At 35.7% G+C, this 18,653-nt stretch overlaps 1 protein-coding gene across 4 annotated transcripts in view; it reads right to left on the bottom strand.

The window, feature by feature from the left end:
* Positions 1 to 18,653, bottom strand: part of USP15 (ubiquitin specific peptidase 15) — a 60,231-nt gene that overhangs the window by 41,357 nt on the left and 221 nt on the right. For 3 of the 4 annotated variants that reach the window (XM_053977264.1, XM_053977266.1, XM_053977267.1), the window contains exons 2-4: positions 7,841 to 7,968; positions 4,677 to 4,807; positions 1,887 to 2,013 (exon numbers count right to left, since the gene is read on the bottom strand). In XM_053977264.1, the coding sequence (XP_053833239.1) occupies positions 1,887 to 2,013; positions 4,677 to 4,807; positions 7,841 to 7,968 (386 nt within the window). Of the gene's footprint in view, positions 1 to 1,886; positions 2,014 to 2,220; positions 2,249 to 4,676; positions 4,808 to 7,840; positions 7,969 to 18,653 lie in introns of those variants that run through there. The other variant, XM_053977265.1, reaches the window with a different exon arrangement.

Raw genomic sequence — 18,653 nt, forward strand, 5'->3', positions numbered from 1 at the left:
CTTGAACTTATTTTTTGAGTGCAGAAAATAATATAATCAATGATGGTGGATAGAAAAATTAAAATTTCTTGAAAAGACCATATTACCCTGTGTCTACTCAGTTCCATAGGGCTGTTACTGACTCTTTTGTACTATAAGCCTTCTGCAACTATAATAAAAATGCATCCCTTACTGGAATATACAAGGAAGAGTGAAAAATAATCAAGATTCTCTAAGATCCCTCTTGCATATTATTTATTGATATAACAAGCATTTCTGCTGTGTATTTGATGAATTCCAGAACTACCTTAAATATATTCGAGGTAAGAAGCAGGGGGGAAAAAAATCACAATCTTAGGAATGCATAAAAGGGATCAGTTACTATTTCACTCTTAAAGTGGGTTGAATTTTTCTAGCTCTTCTTCTAAGTTACAAACTCTTCTGAATGCCTTGGCTAGGGTAGCTCTGCTTTGCACTCTGCACAAGAAGCTTCAGTTTTGGGAAGGACATGTTTTTAAAGGCTTCCAGGAGCATATCATGCACATTTCAGGAAAGCAAACAAGGCCAATGTCTGGAAAGGGATTGCCAGTGAACTCTGACTGCTTCTCATTACCTTTTACAACAATTTATTCATAATTTTAATTCTCTCATTGCTAAGAAAGAATGAATATACCTTCAAGTACCTGTCATTCCAAAATGTCCTGCTTCTGATTAGAGAAAAAAAATCATCCATTACCTATAATTTCAGTGATACAATTAAATTCAATATAGCTGCAAAATAACTTGCATTTGGTCCTAAGGGACCAATGTTAAAGGATAATGGTCCTAAGGACAATGTTACATTGTTTTTTCCAAGTTTCTGGTTTCCTCAGAAAATAATCAAGTACAACTTCCGTACAACAGATCTCAGACAAATTAACAACAAACCTTGTTTTGAGGATAATTTTCACAATTTAAAAGTTTTTATTCTGATACAAGAGGTGATTCTTTTTCTAACTTAAAATATTGAAATTTAACAAAGTAAAATGACTACTTCTAAAGCAAGCAATCTGCAAAGAATTAAAGGCTGGTACGTATAAGTCACTACTCATAATGTGAAGAGAAGCAAAAGCTAAAAAAATACACTGCTGTCAACAAATGTAAACAAAGTGATGTCTGGATATACAGTGCCAAGGGCATAAAGTACAATTCTGCACGAAGTACAAAACTGCACAAATACAGATGATTGAAAGACTCTTATCTCAGATACATATGCACAAATACACCAAAAAATGAGAAGCAATATCTTTGAAAATGTTCTGATTGTTATTTTCAAAGTCAAATATCTTATTAAAATACTGTTTCAAGCAGTGACTGTCTGCTCAACAAGCAGTCAAAATAAATACAAATAAAACTTAAAGGTTTAATAGAGGATTCAATTACTGTAAAAGATTGCGCCCGGGCTGCCACTTTACAACATGAAGAACACTGCCTTTGTAGGTCACCTTTAGGCATTAATTCGTTAATTAAATTATTCCTTGTGTTTTGTATATCCTTCTCTTCATATATATGATTAGAATGTGTTGGTTAATGAAAGACATAAAAAATACACTTCTTACACATCAAAAGCCAAGAAAAAGTACTATGAAATCGAATAAACAACATCACACTATTCACTTTCTTAAAAGCTCAAACCTCTGAAGTTAATACAGATGCTTAGATAATAAAACATGCAATTATATTGTTACAGTTGTATTAAACCCCCTCAATATTCCAATTTATTAACTTTTAACCTTAACCCAAACAAAACAACTCCCATTTTTTTAATGGTCAAAATACCCATCAATCATTTTATTTAGACATTTATTCAGAACTTGCTACCACATACAAGTACCAATCACATATTTTTAGAAAATAGTTGTGCATACCTATTGTATCAGCTTTACTAAATCTTCGTGTGACTACGTTGTTCATATTTCCATTTTCACACAGTTTTAATTCTGTTAGATATACTTCTACTTTGCAGTGCTTTACAAACATACCCTGTTCAACGACCTGAAAAGCAGAATGAGATCACATATCAGTCTGAATATGTTTTCATATACACACACTTCAAGATATTTTTGAGACCTCTTCAAGAATCTGAAGCTCACGCAATAGAAGACACCTAATAAATGCAAAAAATGAGAACTAAAATTCTCCTATTACTTTTTAAAAACACAGTAAGCTAGAAAGTACTTCTTTCCATGACGATAGTCTTACCTGTGTATAACATGATAACTTTCAAAGTGTAGAAAGTAGAAATCACAAATATGCAACCTTAATCCAAAGATACGTGACCAGAAGGGAAAAACACCCGAAAGGTACTTTTATTTCCAAATTCATTAATTGTATATTATTTCCTTAGAACATCAAGAACTAGTTTTCACACTTAAAGAGTAGTTATCAAAAATATAATACACACAAATAAAATCTGGATATCACATTTTTAAACAAAACCTAAAAATTTTCCATTTACATTCCAATAATTAATACATTCATTTGAAATTTTACCTACTCATTAAGGCTGTTTATTCTATTTTCATTTTTTAAGCACAGATTATGGAATAGTTAAATATACAGGATTTTTTTGTTGTTGTTTTTTTAATAAAAGTAAAATGTAGAAAAAAATATTCAGGGTCACCTCTTAAATGTTTTTGCCTTTGGTCTTCCAAAGTGTAACTGCATAGTCATGTAGACTACTCCAAAAATAACCAGCAGCCTGATATGTGATACATCTGACAAATACGGTTAAAATAAAGCCACTTGCTAATTGCTAGGAGAGATCTGCTATCTGCTGTATAAATATAACTTACATGTATGTGCTGTAGGAAAAGAATGAAGAAATTAGTGAATTATTTCATTGCTTGCCTTAGCTTTAATGACTGTCAATCACGGCATTTAAACAAAACTGCATCTTAATTTGAGCAGCTAGTAGATTTCAGCTATTAGAGTCACAACAAAATAGTGGCAGTGGCAAAACTATGCAGTGCGGCTAACACATTTCTAAGAATAAAAACTGACACCCTAGTGGTAGTACAACTTATTACAAGAAGTCTTAACATTATTTGATGTAGATCAAATACAAAATTTTATCAATTTAAAATTTGGATCCACATTTCAAAAATGTTGCTTATGCAACAAAGGGGATGAAAGAAAAGTATAATACCATATTTATGAAAAAAAAAAAAAAACCTCATAAAGGCAGACATGAAAAATAAAAATGAATGACAAAAGCATCAGGATCAAAAATGCGGAACTGGAATATGCTTCTCAGAGGATAACTGCTGTTCATATTGGCAGAAAATAACAAAGCTATGCCAGTTTACCTGGCCACTCATTATACTCCATGTTTCCAGTTAGCTACTTCCAAATGGAATAGAAGTTACTATAATTTCACTGCTCTCTCCTTCCATCTTCCTCCCAAATGGAAAAAATTACAGAGTTTTTACTTTACCATGATGATGGAAGAGTATGCATTTTACTGAAATCCATCTTCAGAAAAAACAATACCAAGTTGATAATAGATATATATTTAAAGAAGGACAGTTATTTTAAGGAATTTCCACTCTAACAGAACTAGACAAAACGACAGACATTTCAGGCATGTCTCTTTAAAACAAAGCCAAAAACCAAACAACTATTTCATCATAATAGAGAAAATATTATAAAACCCTTTAACAAACTTCTGTTGCTGGCCAAATGAATTTTGATGATCCGAAACTTCTTCTACAGTTATATCTACCATTTATTTGAAGAGTGGACTTTAGAAGTAAGCAGCCAGCATGCATGCAGTTAGACCATACTTATGTCATAAGAAGGAAACAAAAGTTTTATTACACCAGAAATCATAAAACTAAATTCTAAGCCTAATATTTTTTCAGCAATTTTAAAAGAATTAAAATAAAGATCCCTGTAACTGAAAAAATACACCCTAGTAGTCAATACAAGAAGGATAAATATACCAAAATGTATTTTAAAAGTCCAGTGAGGATGCAACTGTAATCACTAATTTGAAAATCTTAAGAAATTACACAAACAAAAAAATAAACTGGTGAGATGTCCTCTCACCTTTAATAATAAGGGTGTGATGTGCTTGAAGCAAATAAAAAAAAATAAAGATGTTAATTTTTCAGTATCTCATATTGATGAAGGGCCACACTGTCCACCATACCATGGACTACTACTTGTGTTAAGGTAAGCTTTTAGCTTAAAGAAATAACTCCCTTAGCAAGCAGCTGAGCACAGAGTGTTTATCAGAAAGAAACTACCAATTACACCACCAATATTAACATTATTAGAGCTAGACTTTTTACTAACGTAACATTTTCATTTACTAACAGAGTCAATACAGTTTTAGAGCTATTTACCTAATTACAAAATAATTTGCATTAATAGCCATACAAGCTTCTAAAGCAAATTCTTCTTGAGATATTTATTAATAGAACTTACTTCCAGAAAAAGAAAGTATTATGTCCTTTGCATCCCCCTGACTCAATATTACACATTTAAGCCTCAATATCTGAACAAAAATAAGATATCAATAAGCAACTAAAGCAGGAGTTCTTTATATGATTATCACAGGCCAGGACTTAAAAGTCTGCTAATAAATTGCTGTGCAACTCCTGCATATTTGCAGGACTACATCTGAATCATACTAATCCCAGCAGATAGAGTACCTTGCGTGCAATTGGCTCTTGACCTTCCATCAGCGTGTACCAGCTCACTAGCCTATTCCAGCCTTCAGTTGGCAAAAGGATGTAGTCCAGCTCATCAATGAGATGTTCCTTGAGAGACTGAGAATCACCATCTATACGAGAAAGATTATTTTCACTTGAATACTGTAATTCTGTACTTGAGTTTTTAATGTAACATTTTTCACATAAACAGCAAGCAAAATATTTTGAGTCACTATTATGTTATCAGTATTATGGTGTTCAAAGGAGGTCTTCTGAAACCATGTAGGCAAACTACCCAGTTTATGCTTAGCACACCTATTACAGGTATTCCTTTACTGTATGAGTGACAACTTTATATCCTCATGCAATTATAAGCACCTAGTTTGTTATCATACACCATCCTAGCTTTCAGAGAAACTAATTCATTTCTCCCACTCACTTCACACATTCCCACATCATCATGGATACTTCCACAGCTGAAAATGAGAATGAGTAGTTAACTGTCAATTCAAGACAAAGTTTGAAGTAATTCACTCTAAGTCAAGACCAGGAAAGTAGCATAGTACAACCTCCTATTTAAAGGCTCCTGTGTGCTCTGGAAACAGTCACTACAAAATTCTTTGCAGAGAAGGGGAGATGCTGCACTTGAATGAAGCACAACTTGGAATCTCTTAAGGTAAGCAGCATGCTTTTAGCTTTTGTTCAATCCTTATCAATAGTAGCTATCTATTAGGTCTAAGAGGCGATTCCAGATGTGAGCCACTGAGCTTCAAACATTTAGGGCAGCTGTCCTTCCATCTGGAAGCATCCCACTGTAGCTGGGAGCACAGTGAGGGGAGAAATCCACAAGCACTTCTTCAGGTCTACATAACTCTTCACAAGATTCATATGGTTTTTCTGCACTGATCTTATATGGTGAGAAGGTGTAATTTGGATTCTACTACCTTCTTCTAAAAATACCAACATTTTTTCTAGTATAATTTTTTTTAGAACCATCAAACAGATACCCAGATTCTGACAATTCATTCCCTCATATACAACACTGTTTTCTATGATGAAAAATCAGCTACTCTAAATACCTACTTCCTTGTGCCCACTTTGACGATGTATCTCTTCTTTTGAACATGACACGTGCATTACATCACACTCGACATTTTTTGCACATGTTGAGATTAACTGAAATCTCTACCTGTTACTTTCATTGCTCTCACTTCATCCAAATGTTCTGGAAACAAGGGAGAAGCATTTAAGTAATATAAGCACAACATATTGCTTCAGTTTCCTGGAATCAGTCTTTCATTAATTCAATTACAGTTTTCTTTATCACTGCATTACACTGCAGAATACCTGAGAAAGCATGCCCATTTTAGATTATTTTATTCTTTAAATCAGATGCACATTTTTAAGGAGAGCAGCATGACAGCAACTAGAGCATACTATGTGCCAAAGACAAGATCAAAATCCAAGCATTTTCAAAATCCAGCATTTCAGTCTATGCTACGTAGAAAACTTAGAACAGAGGATTGTTGCTTTGCAGTGGGTGAAAGAAAAAGCTATTATTTGTAGGCATTAATGCCCTTAATAATGCCTTTACACAAGAACAGTAGATGTTGGAGAGTAAGTGGATGCACGAAATCACTGCCAACATGGAGCCATAGTTTAGAACCTTGAATGAGCAAAAAGTGAGGTCCACAACTCCTGATGTTGTTTATTTTGAAAGGGGCACTGGTAGTGTCAAAACAACAGAATACAGGTTTTCAGACGCTTTCAGGAAAATGGCTAACATGACTTCTAATTTGGACAGCTAACCCTAAAGTAGACTTCATAACAACAGTAACTTTAAGCATAATCTGAACAGGTATGTAGATTAAGTTATAAATGGTACAGATGAACTAACAGTGTTTGGCACAACTAGAAATCACCTATTTTTGAAGGGGAAGACACAAAAGAGAGAACAAGCTGATGCTAGCTCACTGAGGATAAAAAGATGTTGCAACATCTGATGGTGAGATGTATCACCTGAACATCCCTGCCTCACTGCAAGATTTACAACAGGAACGTACAAAATATCTAAATCCTCACATTTCAGAAAAAAAACCACAACACTTACCTGGACTTTAAAGTTTCCGGATGGGAAGTGAACATATAGATGTACATGACAATACAGTACTTTCTACAAAGGCATTGGTCAGTGTCAGACATACTCATTCACACTGACAGTTAGTAGAACATGGTACAACAAGCTATATGAAAGGTGCAATCATCTTTAACATTCAATTTGTAAAATAATGAGATACTTATTACAGAAGTTTTGAATTAAGAAAGTCAAGAGTTCATCATAAATCCTGTGAAGTTGGCAAAACTGGTATTACTATGTGCCAATAGAACAAGCAGTATTATTACATTACCTGTAACTGCAAAGAAGAAAACCAATTATCTGCTTGATTTTGTATCTGCTAGATTAAATATTAACATCTTTAATTGTATTTTGATACTGGACATTAAATACAGAATTTGATGTGAAGGTTAAAATATGTGGAAAAGTATTCCGAGATCTGTGTTCACAAATTTGGCTACAGTTCAGGAGAAGTCAGTCAGACCTGAGTAATTACAGCAGTGACAGAGTTTAACATCCTTACAAGACCACAAAGAAAATAAGAAATTATCCTCCAGCATTTCACACAACTTAAGTAACTGAACTGAATAATAGCACTTCTTCAATTGTTCCAGAACTAAAGGGTGAGCTTGGGGCTTATTTACAGAACTAAGTTTTAGAGTTCAACTTAAAAATCTTATTTTAAATCAACTAATTTGGTTAAACTACCAAAAAAAGGGAAATCATAGCGAACTCAAGACACCTTTTTGTCAACTTGACTGATTTTCAGTTCTCAAGACAGCCCAAAATCTCATTATAAACCAGGAATTTCTACATTACTGCATATTTTGTTACCATTACAAAGAAGTTCCAATAACTGTATTTATAAAATTGTGATTTATCAGGGAAATCTATTCCAGTTCCTTTGTCATGGTCTGCAAAGAAACGAAAATTTTTACCTTTATATATGCTGAGTTTCATTTACACTGCCAACTTCAAAGGATAAACTACCCGTGACAATTTTGCACTTAATATACTATAGGCTTATTTCACAGCGAGAGGCAGTTACCTTTGAGAAGTCCAGAGTTGTCAATAGGACCAGGGTACACATTCTGATCTCCCATCTGGTATTTGTCCCAGCTGTCAAAACCAACATATTTTTTCCACTGTTTGAACCAGCGACTATCCACTAGATACCTTAAAAGGAAGAAGACATACATATTAATTATGGGCATTCTACTACTTCCTACCTCATTCACGATAACGCACCAGCATTCATCAGCCTTGTGAAATGACAATGATTTTCTCTTTGTTCTGCTAACCATTAGCAGCATCTCCTACCAGTGAGGACTTTAACTGGGGTCAATTAAAGATCACACTAACAGTGCCAGATACAGTTTTGCAAGACTGCCAATAATCTGTATCAGAGGCTGAAAAATGACAAGTTGAAAAAAAAAACATTTCCCTTTTTAGCATGAACGATTGTCACCTTTAATTCCTGTTCCTGATTTTCAAATTCAGGAGATTCAAGTTAAACTTCTATAATTAGACAGCCCTTTAAAAAAGGGAGAGAGAACTTTCAGTAAAGAATTGTTTGCTGCTGGAGTTTTATTTATAACACTCATGTGCAACTTAAAAAACTTCAGGACTCTGATGCCTTGTCAAGAACCAGAGAGCATGACTTCTCATCAACACAAACAGTAAATGGTCTGCTTTTGACAGAGGATGAGATGTTCCTCCTAAAAATTATTATCAACATCACACTTGATATAAAGAGATTATATCTCGTATCTCAGCTCTACAGCATTGTTATCCAGATTAAACTGTTGCCACAGTCTGGCTTCTACAAAGTCCAGTGATACCTACCTTTTATACGTTTTTCTCCAGAATTTAAGATCAAGATACCAATTTTTTTCAGTGATGCTCAGATTTGTATTTATTTTTTTAAGATACCATATGCATTACTTGTCCTTCCTAAAAGTATTCATAATCTGCTGCCTTGTCTGTTCCAAATCTTTTGCTACTATGTTAGGATGAAGCTGAATTTGATTAATCTCACATGCCCTTGCCTTTACACACTAAGTTTTCATTCTCATAAACATACTTAAGGCCAACAGCATTCTCCCCTTTCTCTTCTGCTGTGGCCATCCAGCTCTATTCCATAAGAGCTGTAACTGTGTGGTTATGAATGCAGTCACCATCAAACCTGCTAGCCTTGTCCCATTGGCCTCTACTTTCTTGACCTAAATTTGAATGAACTATGAATCTTAAGAAGCAAAGATATAATTTTACACAGAAGAGAAACTATCATACAGGCAAACTGCCTTTAATTAATGCTTAAGAAACTACTGCTCCTGGAGAATCATTTTACTTTTCAAATGGTTTGTACTGAATGTCTTATCACACCCCAGTAACAGAGTGATTGATACAAATTTTTGATAATAAAATTTAACAGTGTGAGAAAGCTTGGGGTCCACTGTTCTAGATTTTAAATATTCAACATTATCTATTTCAACACTTCATCAGCTTTCTTCTTCCATATCCAATTAATTTTGCCATCAACCAAAATCTGCTGTGCAGTATCTCTTTAGGGTCCTCCCTAACAGACATGTGGAAACATTGCTGTTTCCTAACATGAAGTGCAAAAAATCTTTCATCATTTCCCTTTGCGTTTAGGAATTTTGCATTTAGCAATCTTTTCAGGCTCAAGTAAGAGCTTAATATTGCTTGTATAAAGAAAGCTGAAAGGCCACTTATAAATCATGCAAGTATGTAAGTATGATAAGAACTAGACAGCACAGTCAAGTTCCTTTACCACAAAGAAGAGGTAACATGCATTACATGGAAAAGAAAATTTAGCAAATTTATTTAGCCAAGAAAAAAACATCTGCACGTAGAGGTTTTGAAAAATGCTAGCAGACACCATAGACGTGAATTCTTAGAGCAAATTACTGGCTATAGTATGTGCATGTACATATATATCTACGTTTTATACATATTAGGTGTTTTAATGAACATCCTGCTACTTTTGCTTCAATAGAAATCTGGTACAGGTGAGAAAAGCTATTTTGAGTTACTGTTGAACACAGTCACAGTAACTGTAATCCTCTCTCTCTCTTATCCTGGTTTAAAAATGGTATTCCCCAATTTAGCACTCTGAATAAAAAAACCCAAAACCATAAACTGCTTCCCTTCCCTCGCTCCACAAAAAGCAGAGATTACAGGCTGAGATAATAACAATTTACTGGAAACAGAAATGAGATGAGAAAAAGAAACAGTAACAGCAACAATATTAATAATAGAAGTGTAAAAACTGGGTTATTTACATGCAAAATGCTCATCCTGGGGGATAATGAACAATGGTGGATGGGATTCCCTCTCCTGCCATGCTTTTTCTAACCCTAACCCTTGACTCCCACCCCTGGGGGTGGTAGAGCATAATAACCTGGATATGCCCAGGGCTGGGCTCCAAGCTCCACTCCCTCACCATGGAAAAATTGACTCTATCCTGGCAAAAACCAGAACACCCCATTACAAGAACTTGCTCTTAATCAAGACATTAAATACTACTTTTCCAGTAAGATTAGGGAAACCAGAAACTTGCATTCAAATGCCATACACTACCTTCATTTTATCCAAGAAGGATATGCCACATTAAAGATTTTTCCCCTTCCCCAGGGAAGGGGAAAAAAAAGGAAGACAATTACACCATGCTCAGTTTAAGGCAAATCAATCAACCTGCTAAAGCACTTCTGTAGCTAAAATCCAGACTTCTTAGCATTAGTAGGAAAAGTAATAATCAGAGATTTATAACTTACAGCTTTTGACTCTAAAAACACATTCAATATAGCATTCTCACCAAGATCAACAAGACTACTCATCTGTACAAGAGAAGGCAAACCACTGGAAGGCAACTTATCTTTTCACCAGTGTTATAATGTCCATGACACAATCAATCATCTGAAAACTATTACCTATGAGGGACATCCAGTAATTTAAGAGGAAGCTCAAGTAATCAGAACTACATCTGCTAAACCCTCATTTGTTAAATGATATTTGATCACTTTTTAAGGAAAAAATATTAAAAACTTGGGGTATGCACTTGGACCAGATATGCTACCCTGTAATGCATGTTGTCCCAGATACAAAAATAGAATACTAAAAGAGACACCAAAATATATGTATATTAAGCTTGGTACAATGTTTTGCCTTTGTATTACCTAATGCAGGAAGAGTTCCAAATGAGTCTAATGCTACTTTTTTGAACTGTGGACCTGACCAAGAAGGCCAACCCAGAACTCCCCATCACAGTTAAAATGTATGGCCTATCTATTTTTTAGAATTATAATTAAGAAATGTTTGTTATCTGATGGAATCAAGATTTCAGGTAACACAAATTCTGCTTTCTGGCATGTCATCAGTTTAGCTAATGAGCAGGATAACCAACCCATCTTCTGAGGTAAAACAAATCTGGAGGATTTGAATTAAGATTGAAGTCAAGAACAATCTCAAATTTCTAGATATTCTGCTTTGGGGGGCAAACCTTAAAAACTAAGACAACTGCACAGCCAAATGAACTGGTTAACTCTAAAACAGCAGATACCCGACATTTATAGGTATTTCAAACAAATCAGTAACCTCAAATTGTTTGAAGAAAATAGTACAACCAAGTCACTTGGAGCCAACTGGTCAATGACAAAGAACACTGGAATAGACCCAAACCTTTACCTAAGAGTAAGCAAAACCACACATGTACCATTTGATGAAAATTACACTCAAATATGGAATTTTCAATATTAACAATACTGGAAGTATTTGTACAGCTTAATTAGCTTTAGAAGTTTTTTTTTTTTTTGTTTGTTTTTTTTTGTTTTTTTTTTTTGTTATATTATGTATACTTAAAATTTTCTTCGTGCAAGTAGAATCAAAAACTACAGAACATGTGAATATGTTCTCAGTTCAAGTCTGGCCTACTTCATTATCCAATATTTACTTCTGACTAGAGCTCCAGACTGCTTTATAAGACATATCTGCTCTCTTCTGTAAAATGTTTCTTGCCTGTCTGAAGTGGATTGTCATATAAAAGGAACAATTTATACTCTACAGTCCTCTGTAATGCCAGATAATGGAATAAAGCTGCAACAGGGGAAGTTCATACTCCACATCTCCACATCATGAAAAGCACGAGAGGGTGGCTGGTCACTGGAACAGGCTCCCTGGGGAACTGGTCACAGCACCAAGCTGGTCAGTTCAAGGATCACCTGGAAGACACTCTTAGCATATGGTTTAGCTTGCAAAGAGCAGGAAGTTGGATTCAATGTCCCTTATGGTCCCTTTCAATTTGGGATATTTGGCCTTGGCCAGTGGTCAGTCCATCTGGAGCCAGCTGGCATTGGCTCTGTAAGACACAGGGGAAGGTTCTGGCAGCTTCTCCTAAAAGCCACCCCTGTAGCAACCCTGCTACCAACGCCTGCCATGCAAACCCAATAAAACTGGGTCACCCAATTAAATTTACCAGAAAAGACTGTATCCTTATGTATGACCAAATAATCAACTGTAGAGATTCAAGTACAAGTACAAAAATTTGAAGCTAGTACAACACTTGAAATACACCTTTATTTCTTATATAAACACTCAACAAATACTAAAAATCAATTTTAAGTTTATGGAAGTTTTAAAATTTTGCAGCTGCATGACCACATGGACATTGTTCACTGAACGAAAGAAAGTATGGCAGGAAACTTATTAACTGATTTCTAAAATTCTCCCATGGTTTGAAACTTTTTAATGTAATTCAAGTTCACCTGTGATTTACTGAATATTTTGACTTAATAAACCTAATTAACATAATAGAAACATTAGGTAAGTACAACAGCATTCATTCTTTACCTCAACATCCAAGTAGATAGAAAAATATCTGAACAGTATGACTAAGATCTTGGTATTTCCCACTGCTGTCAAAAGCATTCTGAATTCTTGTGACCATTATATATAGACAGAATTAAACAACATGTAACCTAGATTTATTTGTAGTAACTGATACTTCAGCTCTTTGAACTCAAAATCAAACCAGAAAACTTTAATATGCAATAAAGACACTTCACAGAAAGACACTCATTCTGCACTGTGTACTGCTGGGACATCGTATCTTCTGAACAGAACCTATTTCACTTTCAACAGTAAAACTGTGCAAATTGTCCAGAGAGATAGGTGAGGATTTTTTTTTTTTTTTAACTCTCCTCACTGTGCATGAGTACAGATTAAGCAATACAGAGGACAAAGTGGAACAACTGTTTTGCAGAAAGCAAATTAGGACTCCTGCTTAAAGGCACAGCATCTGATTTTTGTTTTTGCACAACTCCAACTACAAAAATAAGAAGATAAGAAAGGGTTTGTATCTGTATTTCTACTTTGATTAAGATGACAAAAATTGCTTGACCAAATACACTCAAAATTAACAGATGCCTTTAAATTCCATTTTCTCCCAGAATTAACAAGTTTTTGAAGTTCAAAATGGTGATAATTATTCTAGTCTATCACACAAACCATACCATCTTTTTATTCAAAATATAGGTAAATCCACAAGAAAAAAGTGCAGGCGTCAGAGACAAAAAAAAATAGTTTACTATTTTTAAGAGATCCGTCTAAGTATTCCAGATTCCTCTTCAGAAATAAGTGTTTAGCTCAACAAAATGCACCAAGATTTCAAACCACCTAATCAAATTCTCACTACAGCCCAGGATACACTCCACTGCCACAATGTGCTACTGTAGGCTAAGCACATTCTTCATCCATAGGCCAAAGAGGCCTCTTCAACCAAGAGGCTGACCGAAAAGTACGATTCAGCTGAAATTAGTGGAGCGCAATTTTATGTTAAAATTTCAGTGTGAACATTATATTAAGAACCATATAAGTGTTTTGTATACCCTTAGAAATTTTCCATTTAAGTAAAGACTTTTCATTAAAAAATAATCTAACAAATCAAATTTCAGGCCTGGAACAAACATGATTTTAACATGCTCTCATGTCACCTAATCAATTAACACAAGAAAAATGCATCTACTCATCTCCACTGTAAGTATTGTCCAGAAGAATTTAAATCTTTGTAAAGCACTGGTCACATGCAGCACCACTCCTTATGCAGTGAGAGAAACCTAACACCGAACTTCAAACACAAGGTTTAAAAGTCAAAATCAGCAACTTAAACATCATTTGAAAATAAAAACCCATCCAACTCTTAATCTATTCTTGGAACACTAACATAGTGTTCCTTGTGTCTCGTTTTATGAAGTTATCAAAATAATTTAGAATATAATTCCAAATATTATTCAAGTGCAGGTTCATAACATCTCATCATGCTTTCAGTGAAATCAAGTAAAATCTTCCACTAACATTCAATATAGGTTCTGTTCATGTACAAAACAATGATGGATGATAAAATGTGGAAAACACTGAGAGGACAGTACTGAGAAAAAGGTACATGGCCTGACTCTTGGGGATGTCCTGAGCAGGGCTAACTTGGACTTTATGATCTTTACGGGTTCCTTCCAATTCAGCATGTTCTTTGAAGACCACATGTAAAATGCTATTAAAGCTAAGCACTTCAGCATCAAGGCTATCATCAATGATGGGCACTGCAGGGTTTTTAAGCAGGCCTACATATGTAGCCCTGTTCATCAAGATTCCTGAGTTTTCACTGCAGCCAGATTTAAAATGCTTATATGTTCAGTAAGGACATTCACTTCTGGAGGAAAAATCCTTTAAGGTTGAACTTATATCGACTGATCACTCACTGGGAAGGATTTTTACCCCGCTTCATTTTTACTTACTCTTTTTAGTGACCAAGTATTACAACTGGAAAGGCAATGAAATTCCCACAGGTTAAGAAAAGAATATTTTTTTCACCATCCAAGAAATGTACTGTATGGATAACAACAGTACTCTACCTAGACTCAGCAGAACTTCAGAAGTAATGTGTATCAGACATCTGAAAACTAAAAATACTATATTTCCATGGTTTTACTGATTTGCAAGTCTTAAAAACCAAGAAGAGATTAAGAATATATCTCATCACTCTTGTGAAGTGATGACTGGCATCAAAATTCATTGGCTAACAGGGCTGAAAATAAACATCTTCCTTCTGGCCTAAACCTGACTAGCTTCAGTTTACATAGTGTCTTAAACCTTTATCTGCTCGTCTAAAAATCCTTATCCCAGAAGACATCTTCCTCTTATGTAACTATTTCACAACTCAAAATTCTAGCAAAACAGACAAAGGTTCTCTAACCTCTTCTCTGAAAGACAAAGCTTCTGCTTTCCTTATTAGATTTTGAGATGTCTGAATGCATTCTAAATGAACACCTGTCATATGTGGACACCAGAACTGGACAGTAGAATGGTTTCACTAATATATTCTGTATACAGTACATATTTGTACTGCTACTTGGTATTCCCTATTCAAACATCTAATGATTGCATTTGTTCCCTTAGCCACTAAATAAACTCTGTGTGATAGTTTTTGTCTATAGTAACTGCCTAATTCTTATCCAAGTAACTTCTGTATTCTCATCGGCTCACAAATTGTTATGGCAAGCAATATATGAAAGAAGCACAGTAGGGAAACTCTGGAAGGAAGACAGAGAAAAAGTGGTAAAACTGATTGCTGAGCTGTTAGTTATTTTGAAGTCACTATCATGCACTTTAAGTAAAATATTTATTGGCAGGTGATACCTAAAGGTGAGAAATGTGGTAACATATCCTAGACCACGGAGGGACAATATGTTCAAGAGCGTGAAAGCATTTGTAATGTCATATCCGAGCTACTGCGACAACATTTCTGACTAAACCACAAAAGAACAGGAACTACAGGGAATAAGGGCAGAAGGTGGTATCAAGAAATCACACCTTAACATGGGGAAGAAATTACAGAGAAGTCACAAAGAAAAAGTGATGGTCTTCCCCTCTATGACAAAACTATGCCAAGATCAATAGCTTTCATTACTGAAAACACTGCTTCCATGATACTGTAAAAACAGAAAAACTTGGCAAAGTTCTCAAGAATATTACTGCAGCTACAAAGGCATTAAATGACATCATCAAGACCAGTTGGTCACAGAAATTATACTGTGCCTAAAAATCTGATGAACATCAACAGCTCTTCAATCTGAGAGTAGAAGACACTGAGTGAGTTCAGATTTGCCTGCAGCTGTAACAACCAATAATTTTTGTCATTCTAATCGAAGAGGGTAAAAATCTCCTCAGACAATAAATTCTCCTCACTTGTCAAGCACCAGTAGAATTTCAAAATACTTAGATGTAATTGTATCGGATGCTAAAACTGTGAGACATACAATGAAATGTAGCATTTTTTCTTTTCTTAAACAGAAAAGAACCACAGAACCTGAAGATCCTTTGGACAATACTGCAAGAAGTAAAAATTATATTAATTTAAGTTCTGTGGAACAAAAGTGTAGTTTTATACTGACTTTACTAACGAAAGTAGACAACATTATTCAAAAGAACTGATGAACAAAGGAAATTAGTTCTTGGAAAAATCTGATGTTTATTTAATGTATGTTCAGAAAAATAGGATAAATGGAGAGATGGAAGAATCCTCAATCTCTCAGAATTTAATAATTTATTAACTGGCCATAAAGAATGCAAAAAAGACTACTGGGACAAACTAGCCCAAAATCTTGTCCCTGCAGCTGAAGCGGTTAAAAGACACTAATCTGGTCTGTCCACTGAAGCAATACAGCTTAATGCATACTATTCCCAAGCTACCCATAAAAACATCTAATGGAACAAACTCTACAGCTTACTAAACCACCTGTTCAACTGGTTTCTAGTTCAAGCAATTCTTCCTCCAATATCTAACTCTAAAAATGTTGCATTTCAAGTCAATTTTATTTCTTTCTCTCTGCAGTGTACATGACAAACTAACAAAGAAATTCATCAGCCACTTCACAGATGCTTCTAAGATTTGCCTCTCTTTGCCCTATTCTTTAGTTGCTTTTTTCTTAGAGAAAATCCCCAAAGCTTTACACTTTCCATATGTAGCTTATTGTTCTCTCCATTCTAAATTCTGAAGAGCATGGAAAAGACTTTTGATGTACAAACCAGCATTTTTAAAACGACTGCATTTGAGTGTTTTAAAGCTCAAACAGAACAAGCTTGTATGGCACTCCAGGATTTTTTTTCATCAGTACTTACTACTGAATCAATGCAATTTTAAATCATGGTTTACAGCACCTTAACTGTTGTTTCCTTACTGATGTCCCAAAAGATCAAAAAGCTATTTACAAAACACCTCTACAAAAGCATTTGGACTAAACATACAATTTGTGAAGATAGCTACACAGTCAAAATATAAATCCTATGAATGCACAAGCATACATGTTTATGTAGCTCGATTTAACAGTTCACGAGTAAAACTTAATGGGACTTTGCTGCAGCTTAGTCAGCTTTTAAACACTTGACTTATATCAGCATCAATCACAGCTAGATATTATACTTTCACAGAACATTTAGAAGCTTTTTCCACATAATTGATTCCTCCGTGTTAAAATATTGAACATACTAAAAAAAGTAAACAGCACAGTAAACTTACTGTTTCGGTCATGCTGTCAACTAGTCATAAAAGTACTATCACTTTGAACAATGTTAACTGCTTGAAACGTTGTTTTAGTAACTGGGAATTACCTAACAGAACCATAAAAAAACTTAGTCTTAAAAGACATGAAGCCTGAGCATGCTTTTTACTACCGCTGGTCATTTTCAACACTACCATGTGAATTCATTTCCTTTTTCTAGTTTCTTACACTTTTCCAGTTTCAAGAGCAGTGTGTTCATATGCCAAAACTGAACATATACTCAGCAGTATTTGAATAATGCATCAGAATATATGCTTCTGACACATGCTGCAGTATCAACACTGTTAAATATAGTCTTTTATAGAACTGGAACAGTGAGTGATGACAGCTGAAATGAGGTGGGCTAGTTCTACTTCTGTGTATTCACAGTTAATTTTCTCTAAGTCAATGCTTCAGCCTTTATCTTTGGGTGACAGTTTCACACAGGAAGTGATGAAGAGGTTGAGTCGTGGAAAAAGTGTCAGTTCCTTATTTTTTCCCCTGCTAAAAAAAAGTCCCATTTCCTAGCCCCATAGAACTACAACTACAGAAGCTCAATTACCAAATACACGCCAAAAAGAGGTGCTTATTTTACCGTGGATTATTATGTTGACAATTTGTAAGACATACTAAGGAATATTTCACGACTGACCAGGAAAACATATTTTCCAAACGTTCGCTGTCGAAAAGGTATCATAAGGGTCCGTTCGCACCTCCAGGGGCTCTTTCTTAGGAAACAAACACGTTTCCAATCACAATAAATTTGAAACTCAAGGCTTGTCACAGTCACGGACGGGGCACCAGGGCACCCAGGCCAGAACACAGATATCATTTCTGATAACGTGAAGGTGAAGCCGGGGCCATTTCAGCCTGGATAATGGAAGAAACGCCTGCTAGCAGAGCTCTTCTCCGCCGCCTCAATACTCCTCGCGCAGCCAAAACAAGCCCCGTGCGGGCTCCGGGCCCGCCATCCGGGGCTGCCACCCGGCAGCGCGCCCCGGCAGCCGCGCCGCTCCCTCCCTGCCCTCCCCCTCAGGGCGCTGACCTCGGTGCCTCCCCGCCGCCCGCCCGCAGCCCGGGCCAGGCCGAGGCCCCGCCGCACCCAGGCGGCCGCTCCCCGCCTGGCAGGAGCCGCGGGAACCGAGCGGCGGGAAGCGCGTGGTACAGCACTGCCTCCCTGCCCTTGTCACCCGCCTCCACTTTCGCGGCAGAGGGAGAGACGTCGAGCCGCCCCCGGGAGCGGGTGGGGGG

The sequence above is a fragment of the Vidua macroura genome, chromosome 5 (genome assembly GCF_024509145.1).
Source record: "Vidua macroura isolate BioBank_ID:100142 chromosome 5, ASM2450914v1, whole genome shotgun sequence".
NCBI classification, from domain to species: domain Eukaryota; kingdom Metazoa; phylum Chordata; class Aves; order Passeriformes; family Viduidae; genus Vidua; species Vidua macroura.